We start from the raw sequence: 16,283 nt of genomic DNA, 5'->3' as shown, positions 1-16,283 counted from the left end.
GGTAAATATTAGCGCAACATGGCCGTGTCTCACCTTCATCATTACTGTCCAATTCAACTCCTGTCAAACTTTTTCACCCCTTGTTTTCCTCCCCATGATCCCTCCCCCTCCCGCTGTCAGGCAGGTGTGCGTCTGTTCGCTTCAGCTGTGACTCCTCCGCTGGTTTTCTCCTCCCTCCATCTTCCCCAGTATTCCTCCTTCTGGCGTCTTTCTGCGGGCAAACAGGAAGCTCTCCGGCAGCCTGTCACGAGGCCTCCTGTTCCAGCCCCGTTGCTGTTAACCAACGCCGATGCTTTCCTCTTCCAACCGCTCACTTCCACCCACTCGTACGCTACATCTGCTTCTCGCCCTGTTTTTTTGCCATCTTCTTGTTACACATTTGCATACAATTTGCAGGAACACATCCGTATCCCTCTGCACATCCTCTCCTGCTCTCTGCGTGCCTGTCACTCCACAGCTGCCACAGGAACCAGGAGGTGAAACGTCTCCTTACTTTAGTCTAAATTGCTTCAACGCTAAAACAACTCATGTTTGGGGAGGTGTGATGCTAACGTCTGAGTCAAAAACGAAACGTCCCAGAGAATGATGCTCTCATACATCATTTCCCCACGGCAAAAACAAGAGGGTTTCCGCTAACACGTACTCCAACAAGTGTGTGTGTGTGTTTTAACACACACAAAGGAGGAATTTAAAAGGTCACACAGGAAGACAGGCAGGTCTATCTTTTCCTCTCATGTCACACGCCTCTCTGTAACATACATGATGCCGTAAACAAGCCTATATATGCTTAGCGGCACCTCACACCTGGAGGAATAGATGTTTCAAATATAATAATGAAAACGTTGGTGGTGCACGTGTCATGTCGCACATGGACAGAAGAACGAGGACATGGGGGGAAAGAGGAAGAGAGCAGAAGACAAATATGTCGCATGTGGATTCACGATGTTAATATGAACAAAGCTAACGTTCGGAGCTTAAAGAAAATATCGAGCACAAAGACAAATGTGTGGCTTGGAGACGACATACTTTTCTTTGAAAATGTATTGATTTACAGAAAATATACAGGCTATCCATATGACATATAGATAACTGTGAGAGTTCAAAGCTCTCTGTTTTTGGCAGTGGCAAAGCTTGAATATGTCACTTATCTGAAAGCTCAAAGCAAATTCACACTGTGGTTTGTTTCCTGAATAATGTCAGATTTTAATGAGGCTGCGATGTGCACATGAAGCACAAACAGTGCTGTTTAAAAGCAACCCTCTTTGTTTCTCTGAGTCCCCTCCCCTCTTAGAGATTGCATTTAATCAGATCTTTTAGGCTGAAAGAGAGAAGAACAAAAACATAAATGTTTGGATTGCTGGTTGTGCAAACTTGTAAACCCCTTTTATGATACTTTAGTAAATAACCGGACAGCGTCCAGGCAAACTCCACTGAATTTTATTTAAATGGTTTCTTGCAAGAACGCCTATTATCAGCAATACTGCAATCTTCATAAAACGTTATAAAGTGTGCTGTTTTGAGAGTGGAATACCTGCTCCGCTAATAGATGGCTTTTAATTCCTGTGGTTTCAATAGAAATATAAATTCTCGTTGCTTCACGATGCTCTTTTTTTTTTTTCCTAAAAGAACTTCTGCACCCTCTGTACTTTCACGTATAATGATGGGAGGAAGCAGCATGAAGATCGCATGTTTGATCACTGCACACATCAGTCAAAGAAGAAAAGCACCTCAGAGAACTTTGGTGTCGTTTTTTTCTTCGCACAGACTCTGTAAACTACACTGCGCCGCCAAAGTCAGTGAAAAATGTAAAAGAGAATAACACAGAGAGGTTTTGAGCTAAACGAAGACCGAGCACACCGACTGGGGTCGTTAAGGTTAACCATGCGTCTCCTTTTGTAGCTGTGCCCAATGGATAGGGAAAATAACCTTTTAGCAAACTGTAAACAATAAGACATAGACGAATACATTGCAATATTATCTCTCAGTAACTCAACATTCCTGAATGAAAAATAAACATGGCGTCTTTATTCGGTGTGCTATGCGGCTGCACCGTTTCATCAAGTGATCTCGTATAAAAAGGATTCGCTCACCTTATGGCATGCAGCGCGTGACTGACAGTTTTATGGCGCTATGGATTTTCATGGTGTACATTAATAAACGCCTGAAGCAGAACCGAGTGTACAGACTCTGACCAAAGAGGTAGTTGCGGAGCTATCGACCTCATAAACTGCGCTTCTATGAGTCTAGTTTGGTACTGAACTGAACGTAATAGGGAATGAATGATTTATAACTAAAGGTAGTCAGACCGGCCTAAACACAGTGAGACAACACTCTCGTTTAAAAATGTAAACAATAGTTGTGTGTCACATTCTTTGCAAATTGTGTTGCGAGTCCAAAAAATAAACTGCCAAAACTCCAGAAAACTTGGATGGATGCCTAAAGAACCTTGATGATTGGTGCACGGTCAGCAAGCTGTCAACTCCCACCTGCCGCCCGTCCTGCTCTGCTACGCTGTCTGCTGCTGGGTTGATGGGCATTTTGAGCAATGCAGCGACTCTGTCCATTATTTCTTCCCGTTTGTTTGACCTGATAATGACATTTAAATCAGGTGAAGCCTGAAGTAGAAGAGGATTAAACTCTGGACCTCCACTTGCAGTCCTTCCAGATTTAAAGGAGACAGAATGGTCCCCGATGAAGGGAGACAAACCTTTGCCTACACATCAAGCCTCACCTTCACAAATTAATTACAATGTTAACACTGATACTGAAAGGCGTTGAGGAGGGACCGAAACAGAAATAGCTCACTTTGCAAAAATAAACCCTCCCTCCAAAGCTCAAAAGAGGATAGAAGCACAAGGACACACACGGAGAAATCAGCGATGAGGTCCACGTTTCAGTAACGTCAGAAAGCCTTTCCTTTTCGTGAAGGGAGGGCTGAAAACAAGCGCTTGACAAATAGAGTCTTTGTCTGCAAAATGGCGGGATGACAACCTTTGACCCCTTTACATTTCAGTGCCTGAGAGGCGGGACCCCGCGGCCCAGCGGGCGCTCTCATTGGACAAGGTCGTTGGACATTTGAGGCCCGTGGGGAGGGTGGGGGGGGACGTGATTGGAGCACCGGCGTTATGCAGAGCGCAGGAGACAAGAGAACAAGAGACACAGCAACACAGCATGGGACACATACAGAGAGAAGGAGGCTGAGACGAGAGGGAGAGAGAGATGGATGGATGGAAAGAGAGACGGGGAGGAAGGTGTGTGAGTGCGTGTGAGAGTGTGTGTGTGTGCGCGCAGCAGAAAAGCCCGGATAGCAGTGTGTCAAGAGTGCTGTCAGTCACTCATCCATCCAGCTGGCTAATTGGCTCCTTACCCTCTCCCTCTCTTTCCCTCCCTCCCTATCTTTCTCTCTCTCTCTCTACTTCCCTCCCTCCATCCCTCCCTCACTTGCCCTCTCTCTCTCTCTCTCCCTCCATCAGGCGTTGCTCCTAACTGCGCGCCGGAGGCCAAAATGCAGATGAGCTCTGCCTCGCGTCAGGGGGAGCTTCTGCTCTGCTTAATTATCTGAGTGAGAGTCTGTGTGCGTGTGTATAGGTGTGTGTGTGTGTGTGTGTGTGTGTGTGTGTGTGTGTGTGTGTGTGTGTGTGTGTTTGAGAGAGAGAGAGAGAAAGAGAAAGTGAGAGAGAGAGAGAGTCAGAGAACGTGTGTGCGAGAGAGAGAGTTAGCTTATCAGCTTACTGGCCCACACACACACACCGTTCATGCTGCTGCTGCTGTTGCTGCTATGCTAAACAGCAAGGCATCCTGGGAATTGCAGTGACAGCTCATTTTGGTTTTTTCGCAGTCTATGTATGAAAGCTGCTGAGAGACAGCCCTTCCCTCCTCCCCCCCTCCCTCCTCGCCTCCCCCTATTTCCCTCTCCCCTTCCAACACACACTCACACAAACACACGCCGACACACACATGCACACGTTGACGTATACACACACACACTCACGCACACAAAACCCTCTCTCTTTCCCTGGTGCTCATGGGAACGGGTCCGGGGCCTGTCACTAACCCCCACCACCACCACCACCACCACCCTCCCCTCATTGCCGCGGTGACAGGGCTTGTTGACAAACGCCAGCAGTCATCAGGGCACCATGGGAAATCTTCTGCCACCATTTTGTCAGCAGAATGACAGAAGCTGTTAATGTCTCGCCTCTCGCCCTGACACGAGACGCCGGGGCTGACAGACTCTGACACGCGCCATACACACACACACACGCACACACACCTTGACATACACACTGCTGTGTGCGCTACCGCACACTGACACAAATGTCACGCTCAATACAGACACAAACACACATGTCCATGCACACTCTCTCACACACACACACACACACACACACACACACACACACACACACACACACACACACCATTCATGTCCACGTTTTGTGCCCCCCCATTTCACTCAACTAAATCAGTCAGTGTGTGTCTGTGTGTGTGTGTGTGTGTTCTCTGACAACTAGGTGTGTATGGATGTTTAGTGTGTATGACTCGGGAGTGTTAATGAGGATATGTGTATAAGTGTGTACGGCTCCTAATGAGTCGTACTCTAGTGTGTGTGTGTGTGTGTGTGTGTGTGTGTGTGTGTGTGTGTGTGTGCGTGTGCGTGTAAGAAGGCAGTGTCTCAGCTCTCATTATGGATGCGGCGTATGCGTCTGATCAATAACATTTACAACCCCGACAGGAGATCGAGCCTGGCAGACAACCCTAACTGACCGTTATGAGAACATGATGAACTCCGGACAGAGCGCGCGCGCACACACTCGCACACACAGACGCACACACACTCGGATATATACGAGCAGCTTCTCTGGACAGCCAATTACCGTTGCTCATAATCCACTTGCTCCATACGCAGCCTCTGCCATCCACCTGTGTACAGTCGCTGTACAACCAACAGACGTCGAGATGTATTTGTGTGTGTGTGTGCGTGTGTGTGTGTTGCTGAGGATGCCAAAGTTCCCTCCTGAATCCACAAAGATACACCGTCTTAAGCCCACAGGTCCCCGATCAGATCAGCATTGGTAGTTTACCCCGTCTCGCTTCACTGGCTGCAACTGCTGGGAACTGAAGTGTCTGTTTAATGTCTCAGGATTTTGTCGAGTCTTGAGTTGCAGACGGTGTTGAAGAAAAAGGTGGTTTGTGTTGCGCCTCTATGTGTGCATTAGGATTCGCTTGGCTGTTTCCAGAAGCGCGGAAGAGGCCCAGAGAGAGTAAGAAAGAAGTTGCCCAATCGAGTGTAGATAGCAGTGTGACCTTTGAGCATGTAATTGTACATCTCATGGAAGCGGAGGTGGAAGGCAAGCGTAAAATAGCCTTAATGGAAAAGATTGGACCACAAATGAAACATTTAGGAGCCGATCTCCAAACTTCTCTCAAGATGTCCACAAAACCTGTACCAACCCGTTCAGATACTGAGCACTGAACAGTTTGCATTATGCTTAGATGGCTACAAGAAAGTTTTGACAACAATGTTCTGATGTTTTACACATTGCTTTTCTTTTTAACAATTAACCCTAAAAAAAAAAATCCTTTTGTTCACACATTGTACTACTTCTCTTCCTGCACATGCATTCACGTACATCTTGACTCAAACTGGTTTCATATTATCTGCCTCCAAAAACACACAGTGGAGCTCCAACACTTATTAAAAGTTGCACACACTCTCACTCTCTCTCTCTCGCAAACGCTGGCAGAGCTCTGTCACTTGTACAGTCGATACCAAAACTTTTTACATCACACGCACCCACTCACACTCATTGTGACACTTGTACAGTAAGTAGGCAGTATGGAAACCTGTTAGGCATCACTCTCTCTCTCCAAAGCAAATCTGAATTTGAGACAAAGTGTGAGCTGGGTAGCGGCTGAACAGATAAAGCTTCACGCGCACACAGTCACACAAACAGTTCTGCCGTTGCGTTGGTCAACATTTTGAGTGATGTCACTTCACCCTCTCATGCTCAGGTATACGTCCTGCTTGCTAAACAACTTTGAGTGACAATTAAATGACGATCTGACAAAAATGGTGCTAATTAATGTCCCAGATCAGGTCAACAAAGGTCAAAGAAGCAGTATTACAACCAGGGACCTCCGAGGACCCTGAGAGATTCAAGGAGCCCATGCAGAGCCAGATAGAGGAATTGATGCATATGTTCAAACCAAAATGATAATTAAATCTGAATATGAGACAAAAAAATGAAATAAACCCTGCTATCGCTCCCAAAGTGATTGACAGGACTCAAAAAAAAAGTTGCTACAAAGTTGCTCCTGCAACTGCTTGTGTCACAGTTCCATAACAGTTTGACTGACATTGATACGTTAAGTAAAAATTGACAGGTATCTTTATCTACTCTCTGAATGCTGTTGGAGCTTTTAGTTTCTTGTTCCAGCTGTTTTTATAAATGTTATTATAGCCTATAGGTGTCTGAGACAGCTACAGTATACGTATAGTTAATTGCTGATGTTCTAATATAATGTAATATTCTGCTGTGGCAACAAAGCCCATATGGTTATTTCCCAAAACGTCAAACGGTGTATTTGGTGAAAAGACGAAAGATGAATGAGGGACAATGTTACTAATTTGAAGTACTGTAGGCCGCTAATTAATTCAGTCAGTCATGGAAGCTGTTGTTTTTATTCTAAAGGTGTTTTACAGTTTCATAATGTCTTCCACTGAAGACTTCCAATGTCATAGACGGTCTTCAAGCTTTACTGGAAGTATTTAGTGCGCCCATAAGACATGGTGGTGGCAGGATGGGAAAAATACAGATTGGGCTTTCAGCACAGTGGACGTGGATCCATCATCATTCTATCATTGATCTTTCTAGTGACTTCTTCTCTATAAATAGGATGGGGGGGGCACCCTGACCCTGAAGTCCCCTATAGTCTATTCATCAGGATGCATTACTTTACAGTGCATTGAAACTTGTCACACACACACACGCGCGCGCGCACACTGAGCGCACGCGCAGGTCGAGGGAGCGCGAGTCAAGTGCAGCTTTCAGCAGGTGCCGCCCCGCGTGAGCCGGCTAGGACGAGATGAAAGACTCCGCCGCACACCCGCCGACTCTCTCTCCTCTCCCACCCTCCCTCCCTCTCCCTCCCTCCCTCCCACCCCCCCGTACCCTCCTTCTTCCCCTCCCCGCTTCCCCGCGCGCTCGGTGAGGTAGATTTGTAGTGACAGCAGCGGGTGCATTCGCCAGTCATTCCCCATAAAAGGTTCCGTCTGATCAAAGCTCCGCTGAGGCTGGGAGAGGCAGGGAGGCGGCCCGCTATGTCGGCGTGTCGGTGTGTGTCTGCGTGTCTCCGGTGTCTCGCAGGGTTGAGGCGGGTTTGAAGCTTTAAAAACAGACAAAAAAAAACTCTCTCTGTCTCTCTCTCTCTCTCTCTCCCCGCTATTTACATTCGAGCTCCGTTTTGCCGTGGCAGTAAAACATTGGTTTTATTCCCTCCGCCTGTAGCCCGCGTGACAGGCTCGGCTGCATTAATCAACTCTTCCCGCTCAGAGTCAAGGAGTCCTTAAACTGGAAGAATTAAATCTTTAAATACATTTTAAACGGAAGTGTCTGACTGAAGTTATGTTAACAACCCCCCCCCCTCCCCTCCTAACCTGGTGTGTGTGTGTGTGTGTGTGTGTGTGTGTGTGTGTGTGTGTGTGTGTGTGCGCGCGCGCGCGCGCGTGTACGTCCCCCGCTGAGCGCTGAGGGGATCGTACACACCAAAGCAGAAAAGAGGCAAAGTGTTGATATACATTTACCCATCCGCTGTCAATTACACAAACACTTTAGCGGGGTTTTGTGTGTGTGTGTGTGTGTGTGTGCACACTACGAACACCAAATATCAAGAAGACACCACTGCAAGCTGAACTTTTAAGTAACAGTCGTATTCCCAAATTCGTTTTAAAAAAAAAATCACCAGGAAGCGCGCGCGCCCCTCTTTACCTCCTCATTACCATCAGTCGACCCGTCAGACTCAGACAGCATTATTCACCATCAATTAAGCGCGCAGGGATCCACAGTGGCTCTATTGCTGTGACACGTCTTGGTAGCGAGGCCGGGATGCAAATGCAACAAAAAAATATATTTTGGAAATGCAAATTTTTTAAATCAGTTAAAAGAAAAAAAGAGTAGACTGTATACACCCCCTCTTTTCCCCAAATTCATTGTTGTTATCTGAAGCACAAAGCTTTCTATACATTGATCTTTTTCCCTGCAATAGTCCCGGTCCCTGCTGAATTAAACATGGCCCATCAACAGCACTTGAAGTTGTTGTCCGGGCATCAATCAGAGCAGAGTTTAAAGACATAGAGACAATGCAATAGCACCGGATGGCTGGGTTTCACACCAACAAAGCAGGCGCTTGATTACTGGAAACAACTATTTAAATGTACACTTGGAGGCCCAACTCTAAGTATCTCCATCAGGTAAGGGCTGAACCCATCTATTTACTCTTTATTTATGAGAATAGCTTAAAGCTCCTACCATGAGCAGACAAAAAAAATATACAGATTTGGTTTATTTCACATGTTTGTCTTTGCTCCCCTCACTGGTTTAATGTAGGCGGGGCTCATTTAGGGGTGGAAGTGATGGCAGTTGCAGGTTTAACTAAAATCAGTTCAAACCATGTTTTTATGACCTTTCAAGTATTTGATTTTTTCACAACAGAAGATTTGAATGATTGTTTCATAACCAGTTAATAATTTCCTGATTAATGGTTTAGTCTATAAATTGAAAGTGATTATTGAAAAAGCCTATGACAATAACATCTCTCTCTCTCTCTCTCTCTCTCCTTATTTGTACATTAATATGTATCTTTGTGCAGATGTGTCAGCAAAATAGACAAATGTACATTTCTTCAAATGGCCTACTGCAGCAGTCTAAAACCCAACGATATTAAGTCTACATCAGGAGAACGAACATCATATTTATTCACATTTTTAAAGCTGGAGCCAGTGGCATTTCTGTTCCTAATAACCACAAAGCTTCGATGTGAACAATACAATTAACAATGTCTGATTACACAAGAGGCAAGACAGAATAATAGACTCAGAAACCAGTGTCAAGTGTTTTTATCATCACACCTTTTAATTCCAACAGTTCGTAAGAAAAAAAATATTATTACAGCAGATATAAACATTAGGATCACTGTCTCTCCTCTGAGTGCTTAAACTTTGCTATGTTACATTCGACTCAGTGACAACGCTGACAGGATGAACCTCACAGTCCACAAATCATCCGCTACTTTTCTCGACAACATTCTGCTGTAATTTAACAGCCTTGGCAAAGTTGAATTTACACAAGATTCCTAAAACACTCTCATACTGTATCCAACTCTTCTCTGATAAAAGGCAAAGTGGCTCTAGTATGTACACTCGGTTGTCCGGACATTAGTATGTGTGTGTGTGTGTGTGTGTGTAGCTGTCACAATGAACCTGAAGATCAGGTGCTGTTTTACTGCGGGTAGGCCTCAATCACCATGGCATGACCCTAGAAAAACACAAGAAAACACGCTCGTCAAGAAAAACAAACGATTATTTTGATCAATATTTGCGTTTCCCCAGATAGAAAATGTTAAGATATGCGTTGCAGTCACCTAACCAAAGCTTGACATTGTGACTCCGCGGTCTTATACACAGTAATTACCTGTCCTCCGGCAGCACAAGCCGCCACCAGGCCGTACTGGCCTCCCTCCTTCTGCAGCCGGTGGGCCACTGTGGTTACCAGCCTGCAGCCTGTGGCGCCGAAGGGATGACCCAAAGACAGAGAGCCTCCCCACAGGTTGAACTTCTCCATGGGAGGAGTTCCCACCTACACACGCACACACGCACACACACACACACACACACAAAATACACGTGGTTAGTGCTGATATTCACAGCAGCAGGTCTTTGTGGAAAATCAAAATTCAGCATCCACAGAGCTGGGAGCGAGAGACTGACTGCCAAGGTTAAAAGGTCAGGTAAATAATTGAAAACTACTGCTCTACTTATTTTAGGATTTCCTGACAAATTGCTTTGCATTCATCTCTTGACCTAATTTCTGAAATTATTTTGTTGTTAGGAATTAGGTGCGTAATACGTAATATGCATCTTCATTGTTTAAAAACATGATGATGTACAGTATATAAAACTCAGCAGAAATGTATAATATCTAATTGATGTTTATATACTATTTGAATTAATTTAATCTGTATTTAGCCAGGATAGGAACATTGAGATTTTGAATCTCATTTTCAAAAGGGTTCTGGCCAATCGGCAGCATCATAGTTTTACCACAAAAACACAAATAACTTAAAAAAAAAAAAAAACAGCAAAACATTAAAAACATTTCACATAAAAGAGAAAATGTGTAGGTGTCAAACACTAGTTTCTGTAGCACACACTTTCCCCCTGAGTTTGATAAGATGAGAGGATGTTCAAAAGACAGATTGTTTCACAGAGGAAAAAACAGAACAGGTATTTATATTTTATAGCCATCTTTACCTTTGATTTCCTGCCCAAGTATGTCTGGCCAAACCAATCAGAGTCCATAGCCTTCAGGTTAGCCATTATCTGCCCCTGGAAAACACACAAATACATCCACAGATTTACCATAGATACCAGACATATCGATTTATACTGATTCAAACGTGCATGGATATGAACTAGACTCAGATTAAAAATTAAAACTTTGTTTAAAAAGTGCCATTTTGCTACATTCATCAGCTGATCCATGGTCTGCTCGTGATCCATGACCGATGCTTACCTGCAACTTAAAATATCCGGGCAATTAACAGGAAACATTCAGCCGCCACTACAAAAGCTCATGCAGTTTTTTCTCTCCTCCAACTTACTGCGAATGCCTCGTGGAACTCGAAGACGTCAATGTCCCTCATGGTCAAGCCGGCCCGTTCCAGGACCTTCGGTGTGCCGTACGTTGGCCTGCAAGAGTTAAAACAGGGCGCAGAGTCACACTGTTGGTCTTCAAAAAAGAAATCCACCTCAAAATTAAAACACATATCGTCAGCTATCACAATTGTGTCATAAATGGTGTGAGAAGCACTTGTTTTGCAAAAGTTAAAAGTTTAAATAATGTGAATAAAATAGGAACTTCAAATAAAATAAGCGAGTTGACATTTCAACTCAATCATACGGCACCGAGGGACTCACCCCAAAAGCAGCTGATCTTTGGGGTCCTGGGACACGTAGACAAAGTCTCTGCAGGATGCAAACACAATATGATCAGCACATCTGACAGAGCATCGTCGGGGGAAATTGAGGCGGCTCTATCAAACAGAGAGGGTGCAGATACCTGAGGTACGCTTTGGGCTTGTAACCCATCGCCAAAGCTTTCTCTTCAGACATGATGAGGACAGCGGAGGCACCGTCAGTCTGAGGACACGTGCACACAAAGCAGCTCATTTAATGTCCGGGTCGTTTAGCAGTCATGACAATGCAGTTGAAAGGGAATCATGGAAGATAGTTTGAAGAGGCCGATACAATTTGTTTCACGGGTGGACCAAAAGTACATACAGAAACAGTGTGTGCGTACCAGGAAGGAGGAGTTGGCGGCGGTGACCGTGCCGTGAGGTTTAATGAAGGCGGCCTTTAGTTTGCCCATTTGCTCCATGGTAGATACGCGGATGCCGTTGTCCTTGGACACAATATCACGACCTGGGGAAGACAAAAATATACACTCATCATATAAATCATGAAGGAATTTTAAAAAAACACTTCAGGTTATCTATGAATCAATGCTTATGTTTGTATGTATACTTTACAGTAAAGTAAAGAGACTGTGTATAGTAACAAATCAATAGATTGGTGCACTGTACTGTAACTGGCTGATGGTGCCAACATCATATTTACCAGCTTTCTTGCATTAGAGCCCTCCAGATAAATGTAAAACATGACAGCAGTACAAGTCTTGCAATTGCATCCAATCCTCTAAATCTCTTACACAAAATAAATGTGTTTTACCTGGCACTTTGAAGGAGATGACGTCCTGCAGCAGACCGGCGTCCTGGGCCTTTTGGGCCAGAGTGTGTGATCGCACGGCGAACTCATCCTGCTCCAGTCTGGTGACCCCGAACGCAGCAGCCAGACGATCAGCACTGTGGCCCATCGTTTCAGCCGTGGAGAACTCCGCCACAGCAGGAAGCTACACACACACACACACACACACACAATAAAATGTTACATGGAGATACTATAGTGTAAGTCGAAGGTCCAGGAGCATACATTTCGCAAAATGAAAGCGGCGATCGATTTGAAGTGAATATATACCTCTGGGGCAAGATGTGCCAATCGGATGCTGCCAATTAGACCCATCCTCTGCCCAAGGGTCTTCGCCTTGTTGAGGGACAGCATGATCTTCCTCATCTTACGGCTATGGCGGATAGGAACATCGGACATGAACTCCACCCCTCCTGCGACAATGGAGTCACACTGGCCTGCAGCAATCAGACCGACGCCTGGAGGAGAGGAGGATGGAGGGCGAGACAAAAGAAGGTCAAAGAAAAAAAACACCCAAAAATGTACATCCTTGTTTTCTGTCCCTCGCGTTATGAATGTATTGACAAGAACACATTTGATCTCAGCCACCTGCTGTTACCTTTTTTTTTTAATGATTACTCGTCTTCAACAAGCCCAGATGTCATATTAATAACATAAAATATCACTGTTTGTTTTTCTGCAGCTACAAGTAGAGGCTTGGAGTGGAGATTCATTTCTCTGACCTACCTGAGGTCATTGCCACGTTGGAGGAGATGCAGGCCATGGTGACGGTGTGAGCTGGGATCTTGTCAGAGAAGCCTGCACCCAGTGCTGCCTGAAATCACAGTAAAAAAAAAAATTAAAAAAAAAATATATATATATATATATATATATATATATATATATATATATATATATATATATATATATATATATATATATATATAATGAAGAAGACGCACAACAGGACAGATGCTGAAAAATGCTCCTTTGTGAACATTATGTCTCAGGATTGAAGCTTAATGAGAGTACATAAAACACGTGCAAGGTATGTGAAGCTCCAGATACTAAAAGCACTTTGTGACTGTGAGAGTACCTCTCTTGCCACATTGCTGGTTTTGACCTCCTGGATGACTGTTCCATAGATAATGTAATCTATAGCATCTTTGGATAAACCCGTCCTCTGCAGCAGACCCCTAGGAAAAATCAAAACGGAACATGTCCAAATCACGGTAAGACAACAACAACAAAACTTTCTTTTCATCATAAAGATTCGGAGAGTTTGAGAAACAGGCTTGCAGCAATACAGAATGAAAAGTGTAATTTATTGTGTTAATAACAACTCTGATGGTGAAGATGTTAGTGTTGTCACACCATTCACAGAAATAATAAAACATAAGGACACACTTACTGCATAGCTGCTCTGGCCAAGTCATGGGGCATTAGGTCAGCATATCTGGAAACAAAAAACAAACGTTTTAGATTAAAAATGTAAACATGATTAGACTACAGGCTTTCCTTCTTCCAGAAGGTACGGTGGTCAGAGACTGCAGCCAGTGAACTTGGTAATAAGAAGAAAGCCAACACATACGTGGTTCCAGACAGGAGGAAAGGGGTTCGAACTCCTTCCACCAGAACGACGTTCTTCACACCAGGCCGAGCCAGCGTCTTTTTGCTCTTTGTCTGAACTGAAAATGAAAGTAAGACAGTAAGACTCTGATAGAGATGACATGAGCTGACCTGAGGAATCAATCGTGAGCATCATGTCAAGATCTTTTTTCTTCTAGACAGGATAGTTTTCAGTTCTGTAGTATTACAATGTTCAGCTCATTTGAAAACAGTGTGATGTCCACTACTAAGACTACAGTCTGGATTAGCATGTGACTGTACATGATATAACTTGAGTAAAGACTTACCCTCAGCGCGAACTTGGCTTGTTGTACTGAGAGAGCGCACCCCTGAGACACACACAGAAAAACATTCCTCATCCTCAATCATGTCACTTAAAATACCTCACCAAACATCTCCAATGATAAATATACAATGAGCAGATAACATTGTTGTCGCAGCATGAAGTTAAAGCAACAGGTGTTTTTATTTTAGGCTTGATCACCAATTTAGACAAAGGGGTTAACATGGCATTAGATGATATTAATACTGACATACTGTAAATTTATAATGACAAATCCCCCCCAAAAAAGTTGAATTGTTGATTATCTGTGAAACAAACCTACCGAGCCGCACAGCCCATGAAGGCCTGACAGAGCTGCCCCGCATTGTGTTCAGCAACATCGAAGCCATTATGTTCTGTGGAGAAAGAAGCGTTGATTGTTAGTCGCAAAGTTTTATGCTGAATGCTGATAAAAATGTAAAAAGTTCATGTCTTTGCATAACATTCAGAACATTTTTTTATTGTAATACTTTTTGGTTTAATAGTATTGTTTTTCTCAGGCAGTAACCAATGTATAGTTACACTGGACTGCAAACTACAAGCTAATGAAATAATTATAATATGTAGAACTCATGTATATCAGTGAGGGTAGTAAACATGTTCTTACATTACATGTGTACAAGAGGTGGCATCCCTGCTGGAGTGTGATACAACTACACGACAAAGCCTTTCATGTAATACTAGGATCTAACTCTGTAGGCAAAAGGTCACCTGGCTGACTTTAAGTCTGAATCACACGAGACGCAATAAACTGTCACCCCCCATATTTGCAGTGTTGAGAGAATAACAGATGGTAAAGAGAGACTAGTGCTACAGGAAACATCAAATTATTGATACATAGATACTCAATATTTAAAATAGTTTCCATGCTCATTTTCCACTGTATCAAAACCTCGGTTCCTTGTCTCGGACCGGGATTGGACACACTCACACTCACTCACACTCACTCACACTTACACACACCTTTTAATAATAATCTCATATTTTGTGCCCTCATTATTGTGTAAATATTTCCCATAAATAAATATTGAATCCATCAATTATATCGAGATATTGCAACAAAGTACATATCAGAGAAGAACAGAGTTTGAACGCATATTGTTCATTTGTACATATATAAAAAGTAAAACACAGTGTGATATGCTTTATGCTGTATGATATGATGTAGCACTATGCCACCAATCTACTCAGTAGAAGCACATAACAGTAGCTCCACAATGAAAACTGCAACATTAAAATGCTCTTACATGCATACATTAGCAAGGAAAACTATAGTTTTATTTGTATCATGATACAACACTGTGAAAGGAACCAGTCTGCATAACGAGTTTTTTTTGTTGTTGCATTTTTCTGATACTACTTTTGTACTTTTTACTCTTAGAACCTGAATTTTCATTTTAATATTCTTAGACTGTAGCATTTCTAAACTAAACTCTTCTACCACTGAACTCAGCCCACTCACTATGAAGACCGTTCACGGTTTGTTAGGCTCTTCTCTGTTTGTAGTCACCATTCACTCATACCAACAGGTTTTTTTTAACGTTATACATATTAATATAATAATTAATATAATATACAACGACATTTTTTTATGTGGAACAATGTGTCACAGAGCAGTTGACGGTCACCCAGCCCAACACCCGGGCTCTGAACCTTCACCTAGATTCCTCTCAAGACAAATGACAGAGACAGAAATACAGGATCACGAGTCAAACAGGATCACAACTGTTTGCAAGTTGTCTACTGTAGATTAGGTATTTGGTCCTGTAGAGTAACGTTTACATTAATCAAAAAGAAACAATCTTAACAGCGAAACGAAGAAGCTGGAAGCAAAAATCCAAGCTAACGTTACTTGTTAGCCTAACGTTGACGTTTCCTTTCGGTTGTCATCTATTCCGCCAAGCTTGGGGTCAAAAAAACGCCTTTGCTGAGCTCGCTGCATGGCTTTTCTCTTTCTAATTGTGTTTTCAATAGTGATAGCACTACTGAAGCTTACCTTTATTGGAGTTATGTCTTTGCCGACACCTATGCTCTGTCAGACGATCGGCCAGCCCCTACAGCGCTGAACACTCTCTCAAGGACCCACCAATCGGTGAGCTGACCAAAATAATGCCTGAAAGAAAAAAAAAACACTATTAACTCAGGAGCAGTCACATGTCTATCTGTAGTTAAGGCACTTATTGTATGTTTATTATTACACCATCAGAAATTACCATTTAGCTTTACTTGAATAAAATAATATACATTAGTACAAGCACAACATTTCATACTACGGCAATATTTTCGCGCGCTTTGAGGTCCTTATCCGAC

General features: G+C 43.4%; 1 protein-coding gene across 1 annotated transcript; it reads right to left on the bottom strand.

The window, feature by feature from the left end:
- Positions 1–9,108: 9,108 nt before the first annotated feature.
- hadhb (hydroxyacyl-CoA dehydrogenase trifunctional multienzyme complex subunit beta) lies at positions 9,109–16,045 on the bottom strand. Its single transcript, XM_068576937.1, has 16 exons — positions 15,970–16,045; positions 14,257–14,329; positions 13,939–13,980; positions 13,614–13,710; positions 13,434–13,478; positions 13,119–13,218; positions 12,770–12,857; positions 12,314–12,501; positions 12,008–12,188; positions 11,580–11,701; positions 11,340–11,419; positions 11,198–11,245; positions 10,882–10,969; positions 10,532–10,606; positions 9,693–9,857; positions 9,109–9,536 (listed from the first exon to the last, which is right to left on the bottom strand). Exons 2-16 carry the CDS (start codon positions 14,321–14,323, stop codon positions 9,501–9,503), a joined length of 1,422 nt encoding a protein of 473 aa, XP_068433038.1. The 5' UTR covers positions 14,324–14,329; positions 15,970–16,045; the 3' UTR covers positions 9,109–9,500.
- Between the last annotated feature and the right edge of the window lie 238 nt (positions 16,046–16,283).

This window comes from Clinocottus analis, unplaced genomic scaffold (genome assembly GCF_023055335.1).
Source record: "Clinocottus analis isolate CAN_PGR_092001 unplaced genomic scaffold, fCliAna1.0.p SCAF_15, whole genome shotgun sequence".
Classification (NCBI taxonomy): Eukaryota; Metazoa; Chordata; class Actinopteri; order Perciformes; family Cottidae; genus Clinocottus; species Clinocottus analis.
Note: the sequence above shows the minus strand (reverse complement) of the source record. Positions and strands in the feature narration are given on the sequence as shown.

Coding starts and splice junctions, on each gene's coding strand:
- hadhb (XM_068576937.1), bottom strand. CDS start 14,323: ATGGCTTCGATGTTGCTGAACACAATGCGGGGCAGCTCTGTCAGGCCT. Junction 13,711..13,938: donor AAGCCAAGTTCGCGCTGAGG/GTAAGTCTTTAC, acceptor TTTCATTTTCAG/TTCAGACAAAGAGCAAAAAG. Junction 11,702..12,007: donor CATCTCCTTCAAAGTGCCAG/GTAAAACACATT, acceptor TGTCTTCCCCAG/GTCGTGATATTGTGTCCAAG.